The sequence below is a fragment of the Emydura macquarii genome, unplaced genomic scaffold (genome assembly GCF_026122565.2).
Source record: "Emydura macquarii macquarii isolate MOO-44397 ecotype Brisbane River unplaced genomic scaffold, CSIRO-AGI_Emac_v2 contig_499, whole genome shotgun sequence".
Lineage (NCBI taxonomy): Eukaryota > Metazoa > Chordata > Testudines > Chelidae > Emydura > Emydura macquarii.
Window position 1 is genome coordinate 3,253,634 of NW_027130636.1, and position 14,747 is coordinate 3,268,380.

General features: G+C 51.7%; 1 protein-coding gene across 3 annotated transcripts in view; it reads left to right on the plus strand.

Annotated features, from left to right (window-relative positions):
* The window catches only part of DGKG (diacylglycerol kinase gamma), a 97,875-nt gene that overhangs the window by 10,052 nt on the left and 73,076 nt on the right, over positions 1 to 14,747 (plus strand). The window contains exons 3-7 of one of the 3 annotated variants that reach the window (XM_067538627.1): positions 6,666 to 6,686; positions 9,064 to 9,229; positions 10,620 to 10,682; positions 12,008 to 12,265; positions 13,302 to 13,472. In XM_067538627.1, the coding sequence (XP_067394728.1) occupies positions 6,666 to 6,686; positions 9,064 to 9,229; positions 10,620 to 10,682; positions 12,008 to 12,265; positions 13,302 to 13,472 (679 nt within the window). Of the gene's footprint in view, positions 1 to 6,665; positions 6,687 to 9,063; positions 9,230 to 10,619; positions 10,683 to 12,007; positions 12,266 to 13,301; positions 13,473 to 14,747 lie in introns of those variants that run through there. The other 2 variants (XM_067538629.1, XM_067538630.1) reach the window with 2 other exon arrangements.

The following is a 14,747-nucleotide window of genomic DNA, read 5'->3' on the forward strand; positions in this document are numbered from 1 at the left end:
CTGGCTGCTATATGCAATTTTGGGGACTTGGCAGACTCCCCGATTCAGGACAGTCTGCAGCACTTGGGATCCCCACCTGTGGGAGTGGCTGCTCCGTGAAGGCGATCTCAGACAAGACAGAAGCTGAGACATGGGATGTGCAGCGGAAGCTTCAAGAGAAAGGATGGAAGCCCTGGGGGGCGGCACAACAGCCCCAGAAGTACACGCAGTGAGACAACAGCAAAAGAGAGCAGGTGGCCAGGGCTCCATACCCATGGTGAGCTGCCTTTACTGTGGGAGACAACATGAGCAGGTGAAGGAAACGTGCCCTGCGCTAGGACAGCATTGAAAGGAAGGTGGCAAGTTGAACCATTTTAGCAGCATGTGCAAGAGCGGAGGAAGGACCCAGAAAGATTCAGTCAGACTTTGTACAAGAGGGGAAGGCACATCAGACAGCGGTGATGACATCAGAGATCTCTCCTGGAGTTCGAGAGCATATCAAGCTCAGGCTGCTGGAGCAGGAAAGCAACAAGAGACAAAACCAACATCTGTGCGTGCAACAGTGTTACTAGGGAAAAGTCCTGTGTGATTTCAGTGGAATAGCAGGGCTTCTTGCGATGTGATTCCTAAGGGTGAGTTGCGCTCGAACACGCCCATTACAAACAGCAGGTGCAATCTAATGATGTACAACGAGAGCACAATGCAGCCCATAGAAAAATGTCACCTCCTTGTAACTTGTCTGGAAAATAACAGCCGGTATCAGCTGCAGTTTGTGGTGGTGGAGGTTGGCACCACAGACCCCTCTTGGGGCAGACAGCCGTACAAGCCGTGGATCTGATCAAGGACAAGACTTTGATAGCTATAGAGCAAGAAGCAAAAGGGGGAGTCCCATGAACAATGGAGGTAATTTTAAGAGCATATGGGGATGTTTTCCAAGGCAACGGGTGACTCAAAGCAAAGCTGCAACTGCAAGTACACCCATAGTTTACCACAAAGGACAATTCCAGTAGTATCATGTAATCCAGTACTCACAGATCTTGAAAGTCTGCAGAACAGGAGTATCAAATGGAGAACAAATATTTAATAATGGACTCTTCAGTCTAGCAGAGAAAGGTATGATATGATCCAATGTCTGGAAGCTGAAGCTAGACAAATTCAGATTGGAAATAAGGCACACATTTTTAACATTGAGAGTAATTAACCATCGGAAAAATTTACCAAGGGTCATGGTGGATTCTCCATCACTGGCAATTTTTAAATCAAGATTGGATGTTTTTCTAAAAGATCTGCTCTAGGGATTATTTTGGGGGAGTTCTCTGGCCTGCATTATGCAGGAGGTCTGACTAGATGATCACACTGATCCCTTCTGGCCTTGGAATCGAGGTCAGTATGGCCTGAGTAAGCAGCACAGAGGTGGTAAAGAAATCGTCAGGCAAATAACACATCTGCATAGACCCAAAGTCACTGAACAGGGCATTGAAAAGCTGCCACTATCCACTGCCCACAATTGGTGCCATCTTGCTAGAACTCTCCAAAGCCAGAATCTCTACAATCCATGAAGGCACAAAAGCCTTGACAGAGTCCAACATGGGGACAACCTTTGCGACCCCGTTTGGTCACAACAGGGGGCAGCACATGTCAATGGGCATGAGCCCAGAACCAGATGTGTTCCAAAGAAGATTTATCCAAGCACTGGAAGGACTGCCTGGGGTAAAAATAATTGCAGATGATACCCTAATTGTAGGTGAAGGGAGCAACAATACAGAAACTGAAGGAGACCATGGCAGAAAACAACAATCTTTTCTACTGTGATGCCGAGAGAAGAACATAAAACTCAATCAAAAATATGATGCAAACAGCATGAAGTGACATACACTGGACATTTGCTCACAGCAGAGGGACTGAAAGCAGGTCTCTACAAGAACAAGGCAGCTAGAGAGCTGCCCGCTCCAGTGGATGTGAAAAGAGAACGGTGCTTCATGGGAATGATAAAAATTCTGTCCAAGTTCTGTCCGCATCTGGCTGCAGTAGTGGAAGCCGTACATCCGCTCACAAGGCAGGATGTTGAGTGGGACGGGGCAGGTCCCCAACAGCAAGCATTTGACATGCTGAAGCAAATTATAATAGATGGCCCCTGTCCTGAAGTGCTACCAGCTGGAAGAGACACATTCCAGTGTAATGCATCGGAGAAAGGATTACTGCAGGAGCAGCTGGTCAGAGACCGGCCAGGAGTCCATCCAAGTGGAAAAAGAGCTTCTGGCTGGGGGGTTAACGATTCCATCAGGAGACCTCTGGCCACCCAGAAATAATGCAATGAGAACACAAACCCCTAGAGACAATCTTGGCACACTTCTTAGTGCTCCAAAGAAAGTTCAACTCATGTTGATGTACCTCCAGTGCTAGCGGCTAGAGACCAGATATTGTCCAGGATGATTACTGGTGTGAGCTGACACCCTGAAAAGGGCACCTCGAGCCAGTGTCAGCGAGCTGGGGGAAGGGAACCAGGGCACTGAATCTATTAACATGCCGTGCTATCTCCAGTCTTGGGCACTGAGGAGAGAACAGGGGATGCGGGGAGTTAAGTTGGAAGCACTCAGTCACATGGACAGAGAGAGTCGTGCACAGAGTTTAATAAAGTTCCATTTGTTCAACATATCTGCATTCAGCTTCACTCTTCGCACCCCTTTTTTCTCCCTCCATCTCTGTGCTCCCCTTAATGAAACTTGTCTCTGTTCCCCCTCACACTTTCCAACCTCCACTCTGAGCCAGGAACAAGGCTGGGACAATGGTCTGTCCTATCAGACTAAGTCTCGGAAGAGTTCGTCCCTTGTAACGTGTCCTCTGGGAAGGCTGTTTTTCATAGCTGATGCGTTTTGAAAGGCTCAGCTGACAGCCAGCAGCACAGGCCCGTTAGCAGGCGTTGTAACTCTAACCAGCTCAGGAATGTTTGGTTTATAATCATTCGAAGAGAGGTGATTAAGAACAGGCAGTGGGTTGTCCTCCGCTAGGAGAGGTGGTGAAAGCAGCAGAACTATTCAAGAACACAACGGAATCCAGAGCCAAAGAACACGACCTGACTTTAGACAAGGGGCCGGCACAGAAGAAGTTTGGGGGAACTTCTCGTCTCAGAAGGTAATTACCACATGGAACAGAGCAACAAAACGCATCACTAGGAACTGCAATGGCGAGCCTATTAGAAAGCGGTGGGCAGGCACGTAAGAGAAAACAGGCCATGGTACAAATGATGCATGGTGGATGGCTCTCAGTGAAACCTAATTGCTTCCTGCCTAGCGTGCCTTTTGGCTGTTCCTATCCCACGACAGGTCTCTCACAGTGAGTGTGTCCCTCTTACACAGAGGGGATCACGTAGGTGTAATGCATTCTGGGGAAATTAGTGCAATGACTAATTGCATTTAAAATGTCTACAACGCACAGATCAGCTGCGGGGAAGTGGGAGTTGATCCGAGTTAAACGTTTCCTCCAGCATCTCTTTTGTAATTTAGGAAACAAAGTGTTGCTACCCCCACTCCTTCCCTGTGATTCGGGTGGGAGATGTCCTGTGACCCAAGTCAAACCCCTTCGTCCCACCCACGCCAATACCTTCAGGGAAAAGCGTTGTGGGCTTGCTCATGCCCATAGCATCTTCAGAGATGTCCTGGAAGATTTGCTCCTCCCACTCCTCTCCCAGCCCCCATGTGGTCTGACGACTCTGCGGGAGGCTGTTTAAATAGTAGAATGCCCTTCAAAGCTTGTGGCTCAGAGAAAGGGGGGACGTATGGACCGCACTTCGGAGATGGAGATCTAGTGAGTCATCTAGCCTGCACCTGATCAAATGCAGGATTGCTCCCAAGTACTCAATTCAGTCTGTGTTTACAATGCTCAGGTGATGGGATTTCTGCTCTTTCCCCTAGGAAGTTAGACCCTGGCAAGTGTACAGGAGGGCAGAACCTCTTACTGACTGAACTACTCCTGGTTAGACCCCTGGAAGTTCATTTCTTCTCCACTCCTGATATTTGCACCGTTCCAGGGCCTACCAGCCCCTCTCCCCTCGGCTGTCGCTTGGCCGTGCCATCGGCCATGGATTCAGTTCTCTAATCTTTCCTCATAAATTAGTCCTGCCGGCACCCTAAGGACTTTGTTGCTCTTCTCTGAACTCCATCTAATGTGTCAAAATCTTTCTGGTCCTGAGCTCTCCAGGACTGCAGCGTGCCAGATGAAGGGGTACCGCAGCTCCCTGCTTTGTGTATGGGGCCACTAACTGGCAGCTCCCTCCAGTTGTGAACTTGTGTCTAATTTGCTGTCCACTATCACCCCCAGCTCTTACTACTGCACTTGCTCTTACTTTCCGCACATGGACACGGGTCTCGTTATTTCCCACCTCTTGCACTATATAATTTTATGCTTTTCTCTCCAACGTTTCTAGTTATTTCTCTGCCACTCTGGCCTTCCCAGTTCCAGGGGATTAACGCACATTCATTAAGACTGGACTGATCATTGACCCTTTCAGCACGCTTCCAGATACCTCCCTTTCCACCTTGATGAAGCTCATTGCCTTATGTCATTCGTGATCCTCAAAGCATTATCACACAGCATAGTTCCTCGGAGGGAGCCCAGGAATCCATAAAGTCCCGGTGGGGGATATCTCTGGAGAGGCAAAGCTATTCAGTGATTGGCTCCAGGGCAGGCCTGTAGCCCAAACTTGGTGTTTTCTGTTTGAGTTGAGGTTGGTGTACAGCCTATGTCTTTCCCTATAACCTGGGGACACTAAGGTCCTTGAATAAAGCCTTGTAGAAACCTGGCTTAGCAAAACACTTTGTTATTGGACCAGCTAGCCCATTCCACCAGCTTCCACTGCTTAATTGTAATTACCAGTGAACCTATTCAGTCCAATGATTTTGCAAGAGAATTTTTTGTATCTGCCGAGGTATTGGCACCCAACTTAAACTCTCTGCCACTGTCCTGCCCCAAAACCTGGCTCAGACCTTACAAATAAAGGTATGAACAACAGCATTGGAGAGACAAGGAATGAAGTAATTTGCACACTGGGCTCTGGTGACTCACACTTCGTGCTCAAAGGTATTTACAACAATGCCACCAGAATTCCACTGGCATTGTTCCTATTTACGTTGCTAGGAAATGTTGTTTAGCAATAGAAGATAGCCACATGTGTGCTGCAGGGTGATAATAGCATGCTGCTGGTGGTGGAATAATACAGCCAAGGGACTTCAACCACCTGAGAAGTACAATCAATGAATGCACTGACTCATGTTTGATTGCAGTCAGGGAGAGGAAACTTATTTCCAAAGAAGAAAACTCCCACGCTGCGGGTGAGATCTGCAGCTGGTGTGAACTGGCATTGCTCTGGTGTCCACAGTGCAGATTTGCCACGTTACATCAGTTGAGGAACCAGCTCTGGAGATCTGTTTGCCACACATGCTGAGTGCCATTCAGCTGCTGTGGGGATGGGGGCTGTAAATACCGAGATAAGCCGAAAGCTCCATTTATGGTCACAATTTCATGGTCATTTTGTGACATTCTTGAGGGTTTAGCTTACCTACAATTCCATCAGCCCTGGGTGTGCTAACAGTGGCATCAACCCATGAGAAATGCATCCTCATGTGCTGAGTCCGAGAGGCTGGGGGAGAGGATGGCCCCACTTTGGTTGGGCAAACATGTCCTCTCACTTAGTATACCCCTTAAGGCAGGGGCTCTTCTTGGCTTTTTGCTGGAACTTGGGGTCACCATCTGGAAAAGTTCCAGGACCACCACCCCCGCCCATCTAACCAGGAAGGAAAGGACAGTCGTCTCGCCCCATCCCCCCTCGGAGGTCACAAGTTCCAAACAGAACCCCTGGCAAGCCTGGCTATCCCCATGGTGGATCAAGAATGGTGGTGTCCAGATCTGTGGCCATCTTTGCTTTCTAGACGGTTCTGGTTAGCTGGCAGATGTTTTCCCTTTCCTTCCCTCTGTTGTTACCCCAGTCCATCATGGCTTCTGCACACCCTCCTGCCCTGCCGACTAGCTTTTTTTCTCAGCGCACTCTGTCCGCATCAGTGTCATCTTCTGACTTCTGTTCATGGCAGAGTGCTGGCCTTGGTGCTCTCCTCCACACACGGGCATTGAGCAGGTCAAACTGCAACCTGCTCTGCCCAAGGCAGCCACTGGGCCATTCCAGCGCGTGGGCTGTGCAGTGCAAAGCACAGGGTTAGGTTGGGGGTTCCTTGGACCCAGCAGCAGAACCACCAGCTGGTTACTTTTGTGTTTTATTTTAGCTCTTTAAAGGTATTTCTTCCCCACTTCTCCAGCACCCCCACCCCAAACATTCACAAATCACGAGCCAGGTCCCCCCAAATCATGAGATTAGCTTAAGAGACAGATAAATGTTGGGTTCTTTTAATTTTCTTCCCAGTGTTTGAGTTTTCAGGGCACATTCGGGTCACACTTTCAAGCTTTTCTCTGCAACCGTGAAGGCTAGAAACTTCCTTTGCCCACCAGTGAAAGCTGAGATTCTCATGTGATCTCTTGACTCCAGCAGGTGGGGCTTTCCGAAAAACATAGCACGAGACTTGCAAGCAAGGTGGTAACCCTGCCGTTGTCTTTGGGTGCAGGCTGGCATTGCCTGGGTCCTTCCCTTCACCCACTCACTAACCTCTCCTCTCTGTTTTCTCTGCTCTCATCTGCCGCAGAAGCAAGATACCCTGAACCAAGTAAGAGACCTGCCTTCTTCTCCCCAATTGAATTGTGGTGGGCGGGTGTGGTTAGGCTGTTAGCTTCTGCTTTGCATGCTGGCTTCTGCATGCTCAGCTAGGAGTCCCCAGGGTCGTCATCACCCACCCACACACCTGTGGCAAGCGGGTTCCCATAAAGACCAGTCAGCACCAGGAGAAAGGTACAGAGCCCAGGGAGGGCTGCTTTTGTTAGGGGATCACCTCTTAGGGCCCCAACATGGCTCCCTCCTGTCCAAGCAGAGATGCCTTGCTTCAGCCAGATGCCACGAGACAGTAAGCAAAGGGCAACTCCCCGGCTGCTGGGTAGCCAGCTCTCCCCTCTAGCAGAGTGGAAGGCAGCGAGGCATGCACTTGGCAGGCAACTCTACCACTACCAGAGTATCTTTGCAATGACGCCAGGGGTTTGATGTCTCCCTGCCAGGCCTGAGACGGGTCTGTACACTCCTTCACGCCACCCAGCATGGGGTACCGTCCCACCTTGATGGCCAGTGAGTCCATATAGAAATCCCTTCAAATAGCCACGTGCATGGCGTTCTGCAGACACAACATTAGCCCATGTGCCGCAGAGGCAGGGTATTCCATGGGGTGAAGAAATCACTGAATGTCTGTAACGCCGCTTCCCCAGGACGTGAGATATTGTGTCCACACCACCCGAGTTAATGGAGGTGTTTATACTTACGTGCCACAGGCAAATTGTCATGAAATGTTAAGCCAAAAGTCTGTTTTGGTCATGAACTTGTGTGTAATTGAATGCAGAAAACGCTGTCTGAGCAGGGTCAGGGCTGAGATATGCCATGCACAGTGGGCAGGAGATGGGAGGGTTTGATAGCTGAGGAAAGATTTAAAAAACTAAGCGGTCTGGCCTGGGGCACACCTACACTGCAACGGGGGATGATCACCGCGTGTGGACTGTGCTAGGTTGAGTTCAGAGAGCAGCATGGACTTCACCACGGGCAAACCGCCCGGCTCTGCACCCAGGGTCCGCAGCAGATCGGCACAGCCCGTGCTGCCCTTGGTACGTGAGCTAGCTAGATCAAAGCGCCCTGCCCTCTCTCCACGTGCTGCACTTAGATGCCAGGATTGCTTTGTAGACAGACCCTGGGGGATGATCTAGTGGGGGCGGAACAAGAAAAGGTCCCACACCAGAAACTGCCTCCAGGCGGGTTGAAACCTGCACTTGCACCGAGTCCCTTTGACTTCAGTGGGGTGCCTGTCTGTGCTGGATGGGGGCCCCCCTGGGCCTGGGCCTGCACCTCTCCTCAGAAAGCTTCCCTTGGGGCTGAGAACTTTCAGCTCCTGCAGTAGCTGCACCGTGTTCTAGTCCCTCCTCAGGGCCCTTTTCAGCTCAGTGCTGTGTGCAGTGGCATGCCGTGCGGGGGACAGAAGAATGGCACTGCTGCATGGACAAGAGCCGGGTGGGGCTCCCCTCCATGGGCACTGCCGGCGCGGGTACCAGTCAGACTCAGCCATGCTGCGAGGTGGGGGGGATTCCTGTCCGCCAGGAGCTGAGGGGAAGGGGGCAGTTCGCATTAGCTCCCTTTCTCTGGGGCCAGGCATGCCTGCGTGCCTGCGTCCAGCCCCGAGAGGGATTGTGAGAAGAGGGAGGCTGGCGGTTTCCCAACGTCTGCTCGCCTTTCTCCAGGACAGCCAAGGACAGGGAAGGTTCCTGGGCTCCACGACCTGCTTCCCAAGAGATGGCCAAGGAGCCACGTAACCCCTCCTCTCTGGGCCAGGGGAGAGAAGGGATCGTCTCCCTCTGCCCCAGCATGGACTGGGCGAGCTCGGGCAGAATCGTGCTAGTAGTGCTGCCCGCAGAGAGGGAAGGGCAGCGTGGAGCCATTTTCCCTTTCCAGTCGCTGCAGCGTAGCTCCACAAAACGGCACCTGGCTGTCTGACACATGCGAGCAGTTGTGCATGCATGGGGGGACCTGGCCTCAGCGCTCACAGGGCAGGCAGCCAGGTGCGGAGGAGATAAAGCATCACAGCCAACGGCAGGGGCTACATTTGGGCGGGGGCGAGGGGAGAACCTCCCACAAGCCAAGCTCCATCCACGTGAGCCACCGCTCGCAAGCCAGTGCAGGTGTTCACAATACGATTGCGCCTCTTCCACCAGGCTTGTGGGTGAGGGTTCCCCACGGGGCAGCAGCTCCCGGTTTCATACCCCTTGGGCACAGCCATTGGCAATGGCAAGCAAACCTTTTAGCGCATTCTGGCTGGAGCGTGTTGCGGGAAGTGACCCGCCCTGTGAAAGCCACGCTTTGAAGGGAGTGGAGGAAAAGCAGCTCTGTCCCATCTGAGCAGGCCCAGGGGGAGGGTTAGGGCATTACTAACAGCATCCTGTGTCTCCCTTCTGTAGCCCATTGACTATGAGGGGTTCCGGCTCTTCATGAAGACGTACCTGGAGGTGGATATTCCCGAGGAGCTCTGCCAGCATCTCTTCATGTCCTTCAAACGCAAGATCTGCCAGTATACCCCGGAGTCTCAGAGGCAAAGTTCCACCGTCTCACAGCTCAACATGCTGGGTAAGCGACATCTAACCGGCTCCTGCTCTCCTGTCTGCTCCACATGCCGGCAGCCGACATGGGGCCCAGCAACTTGTGACGTGTGTTGGATGCAGCTGCGTTAGGTTAGAAATGGAAGGTGGCATCTGCTGGCCTGTGATGCCGGGGTTCACAGTAGATGATCTCATGGTCCCTCTGGCCTTACTGGCGATGAATCCCGTATACTGGAGGTGGCGGGAGTTTGTTCTCCAACCTTTATATTCCGCTTTAATTTTAATATTCCAGTAACACACGCCATTACATAGATGCGCACACATAAGAGGCTGCTAGGAAGACCTTAGCTCCCAGTGGCTGGAAGGGACGCGCAAGTGACTTAGGTCTCCAGTTTGACTGATTGTAAATTGTTAGAAGCTGCTGAAGTAGAGCCAGGTCTAATGACCCCCGCCCAGCCCCCCCCGAGCAGAGCTGTGCAGCTGGCACTCCTATGGTCCGTGCAGCCTTGGTGTGTCTCTGTACTAAGCGTGCAACCAGTGTGTTGCGGCACTCCTGCCTACCTTGAGGGTTTTGCATTGCTGCCCGTCACTGCAGTACCTAAGCCACTGCCACATGCTTTGTGAATGTCGTCCTGTTGATGGTAGAAAGGCTTCCTCAGAGAGGAGAGTTTCGTCATGTTTCCTGAAGATCCGGCCTGGCCTTCACAGGGTTGAAGCGCTCACAGTGGTGGCCGGGCCAAGGCATATCATCTGGAGCCTCAGCGTTGGTCCCACTTTCAGCTTGAAAAAGATTGCAGGGGGCTGCAGATGCTGGACACAGCTTAGTATAATGCAGCCTTCTCGGGAGGCATGTGCTGGTATGCAGCCCCGGGCAATGACTGTGCAACAAATGCTCTCTGAGGGTCCCAGTCAGTGCCGTGTATCAGCATCAGCCCACTGGGATGGGCTAGTGCAATGTGAGGTTCGCAAAGGGATCCAGCGCTTTGCAGTACCTCGCGCCCCGACACGGGCGGTGCAGCCTAGGACTCTGGAGGAAATAGGCAGGAAGAAGGAATGCAGCATGTTCCTGTCACAGCTCCTCTCAGAGGAACATCTCACCCCCCCAGTGCCAAATGACTAGGCCGATGCCATGTCTCTAAAGTGGAGTAAAGTTAATATTTAACATGATGATAGAGTATCCCCCGCCAAAAGCCAATGTGCGCATGTGGTTCTGAGGGAATTCACATATCTGTGATGAGATGGTAGAAGTCCTTGTATGCAGCTTATCACTAAATGCTTTACTTCCTTGACTTTTTTTTTCCAGGTAGGGGACATTGGATAAAAGGTGGGGAGAGGATTACTTCACTAGTTCTCTTAATGCTCAGATGACTGCAGATAAATTCAGTGTATTTATTCTTTTTATTCTCTTGTGTGGTTAGAGCCAAAATCTATTGATGCGGGCATCTCCATCCAGACTGAAGTGGCCTGCGCCCCCATCACAGGTACCCACTGTGTTTGTGACTCATGGCATGATATGTGGACTCTCAGCCCAACTAAAGCGGGAGGGAAAGCAATCTACCAATAGACACAAACAAACAAGTTTCCACACTGCTTGAGTTCCAGCTTTGTCTCTGGTGTTTACCAAGGACCAGCCCCCTCCCCCTCTCCAATACACATACCCTCCCCCCAATGGCTGGCCTGGAAAGGTTGTTGTGCAGCTTTATATGTCTGGTGTTACAGTGCAGGGAAATGTATCGCTCAAGTCTGCTGGGTGCCAAAGAAGACAGTAAGCATTATTCTTTAACCTGGCCAGGTGCTTTCCCAATTGCAGTCAGTACAAAGGGAGAGGTGCTGAGCTGTTTCAAACGCACACTAGGGAGTTGCAGGTCTAGAATGGACCTGTAAATCTCATATGCCAGGAGTTCTACGGAGTGCCACGAAACACCTGGGGGTGGGGCCCGGCAGCCTAAGGAATTCTCTGACCTTGGAGAGCTTCCCCAGCCCCTATGCTGGGACGAATGTGAAAAGCTGCTTTGCCAAGGAGCTGGAATTTCATCCCTGCAGCGACGCCTTCTGGCCAGCGAGCAACACATCAGCGAGAGCCCAGCTCAAAGGCCAGGGGACGCAGTGGCACCATGGACCCTCTTGTGTGAGGAATCCGGGGCCCCGTTAGGCAAGGCCAGGCTGACTGTCCCCGAGGCAGCGACTCCTAGTAACTGCCTGCTGGGCTAGGTTCCAGTTATCTAGGGAATTGAGATGCTGTCTGTAGGATTGTATGTGTCCTATAGAGTGGAATGGAGATGTGTCTCCCTATCAGTGTTATAGGGGGACTATGGGGTAACTCGGGTGATGGCATTCTCTGTTATTTAGCCCTCTGGCGTTCCCTGCTACAGTCTGTAGGACTTTTCCATGATGGCCTTTCATCACCAGCCCCACTGCTCCTCATGTACTCTGTGCACTGCCCTCCCCACCAGCACGGCACCCCACAGGACCTGCCCTTTTCCCCCCAAAGTCCCTTGGGTAAGTGGAGAGAGAGGCAGAGAGGTGACGCCGCAGCAGGCCAGCCTTGAAAACCCAGCTGGGGTTTTTCAGATCACGTGGGGAGATTCCACAGAGCCATGGGTGAAATTTTCTCTGTGTCTTCCTTTTCTTTTGAGGAGAAAAGTCCTCCAAACCTGGCACCGTCTGAGCCCAGCATCTCTCTGGAGCCGTGTGCTGGGGCCTGCTCCTTTGTTTTAGTCTGTTCTGAGGAGCTGCCTTTAGGGACAGTCCGGTGGGTTTGGGGCGCTGATGTCACCTGCTCCACGTGACCATGTTTGCTTTGCAGGGATCAATGGGAAAACATTCCTAAGTGCCATGGGAAGACACACTCCTGAGCCCAGGAGCTCCCCAGCTAACGTCGCAGACCAGCAGGCCACTTCTCTGACCCCTGCGCCTCTTCCCAACACCAGCGCCTTCGGGAACGCCTCTCCCAGCTGGTCCAGGTCCTCCTCTCAGAAATCCACCGCCGGCACCCTCTCCGCTCACAACTCGTCAGGGTCCTCGAAGATTTCGGCTGGGTCCGTGCTCACCCCGCAGTCACCAGGTGAGCTGTGGAGCCTGCCTCTGGCTCAGCCCGCGGGCGCCTGGCCTCTCTCAGGGGCAGTCATGAGGCTGGATATGCTGGCAAAAGCCAGCGTCCGGGATTGAGTTTTCTTCCATCCCCTGGAGAAGAGATGCAGATAAATGGGACCCCTCAGGCCGCAACCTGGCTGCAAAGCAAGCTTGGCACTTCCAGCAGCCCTCAGGAGCTGGGCCAGTTCTCTCGGCTGCTGAGAGAAACCGGGACATTGACACTGGGGCTCTTAATTTGTGGGGAGTGTCTCAGAATCAAACCATTGCACAGGGCACGGCGGAGGTTTGGAGTCTGGACTCTGTGAGGGAATAGAGCCCTCCTGGGGATGTTCTCCGGGCATGGGGTTTTGATCCTCCAAACACCGACCCAAACGAGGTACCCGGAGACGCCTGCGTGGTCTGTCCGATCCCAGCAGGAGCAGCGGTTCCCTAGCAGTAGGGCCCATAGCACCTTCGCACCTTTGCGTGTGACTTGAGACATGGATCTCCCTTCCCACTGAGACGCCATCGCTCAGTGTCTTATTTACACAGCTGCAGCAGTCCCAAAAGGTCTGCCTTTCAGCCTTGGGTCTGCGATCCTCTAGTGGCTGAGCATTACGCCCATCGACAGCTGTCTGCTGGCCTCTGTGAAATTAGTTGGCACCTGCATGGTACCTGTCATAATTGTGGATGGGCAAATGAGCCTGGACAAAGTCTGTTCCAACCCAGATTTCAGCCACCCCCAACAATTTCTCCCGGGGTCCGGATAAGCGGGGCTTTTTGTTATTATTGCATGTCTATTTGCCCGCTTCTGCCCTTCCAGATTGCCATGGAAGTGTGAAAATACCACAAGACAGGAAGATTTGACACGTTCTGCTCCCATTCTCTCAGTAGTAGCCAGGAGCTGAGCCCCAGTCTGTGGACAGCACATAATGCTTTGGTGGGGGGTCAGATCACGCGGGGAAAGATCAGGAAGGGTGGTCCTGGCAATGTGGCATGGCTTTGAATTTTCTCCTCTCCTCCAACAGGCTCGAAAAGCTTGGAGAAGAGGTTACCGTTCAGCCTGCGCAAGACCCACAACTCCCTGAAAATGGCCAATCCACACCCGCCGGCCCTCGTGCCTCAGGTAGCTTACCTGAAGGATGTTGTCTGCTACCTGTCACTGCTGGAAAGGGGCCGGGCTGAGGACAAGCTGGAGTGTAAGTACTGGTGGACACGTGAGCCAGAGACCTGGCTGCTGGTGACTTGTTTAAAGGCGGTGCTGGGAGGAGAGCTGGGAGGACTGGTTCCGAAAGGCTGTTCTTAGTGGGTAAGTGGGAGAAAGGAAAAAAGACTGTAAGCGCAGGGAGCATCTTGTGTTCCCAGCTGAACCACCCATTCCCTGTGACCCTAGCAATGCACCTGACTTTCCTGTAACCTGGGCTCAGGCAAAATGTATCCGAGAGGAGCTTTTCTGGAGCAGTAGCAATATTTAAAAGAGAAAACAGCTGACACCTCAGTGTCTGCCATCGTTCTGCTGTCACTCACACGCCTATTGCTGTCAATGGTGTATGCAGTGTAGTTGTAGCCATATCAGTCCCAGGATACTAGAGAGAGAAGTGGGGTGATGTGATAGCTTTGATTGGGCCAACGTCTCTTGGTGAGAAAGCCAGGCTTGCGAGCTGGCAGCGAGCTCTTCTGTCCCCAGGCTTCGTATTTGGACTTGAGCATTGCATGGCAGTGTTTCAAAGCAGATGTTGCCTCTCTGTCACTTTTCCAAAGCTGGAGAAGTTTTGAAAAGTCACAACTGGAAAAAGAAAAGAGTGAAAAAATAACCCGCTAGACAACATTTATTCTATTGTGTCCAGGGTAAAAAAGAGGGAGAAAGGGGAAAGTACTAAATTCCAAAATGTTGACCACGTTTTGATTGTAAAACCGAATGGAAATGGACATTTCTGATCAAAGTGAAATGAACCAGCCATTGCATTTTTGTTTTAAAACATTCCCTTGGGAAAAATTCAAATGTAAAATTTTCATTCAAAACTTTTCTTGGGGAAAAAATACGGGGAAAGCTATCCTGCTCAGAGACACAGAGGCACACTCCTGCCACGTCTCGTTCCTGGTATTGATACATTTTATTCATTTCAATCTAAAATAATGAAAAAAAATCCCTGTCCGAGGCTTTGGGTGCCCTAGCCCATCATTAATAATATAAGACAAAATAGGTGAATTGGCTTTTCACCTTGTACAGCAGAGATGGGCAGCACATCAACACCCTGCATGGAGAGGATGGGAGAAAGACATTGGACTTGTAAGATTTTTCTTGTCAGAGTTGATATTTTACAGCTCATCTCTGGCACGTTGCCCATGGATCTTGGCATGCTCAACACGCATCTTCAGCCTCACAATGCCCCTGCATGGGGAGGATTGCCAGGCTTCTGGGGAAGCCCAGGGCATGGGTCAGACTGTGGTACCCACCCTGGCTTCCAGCGAAT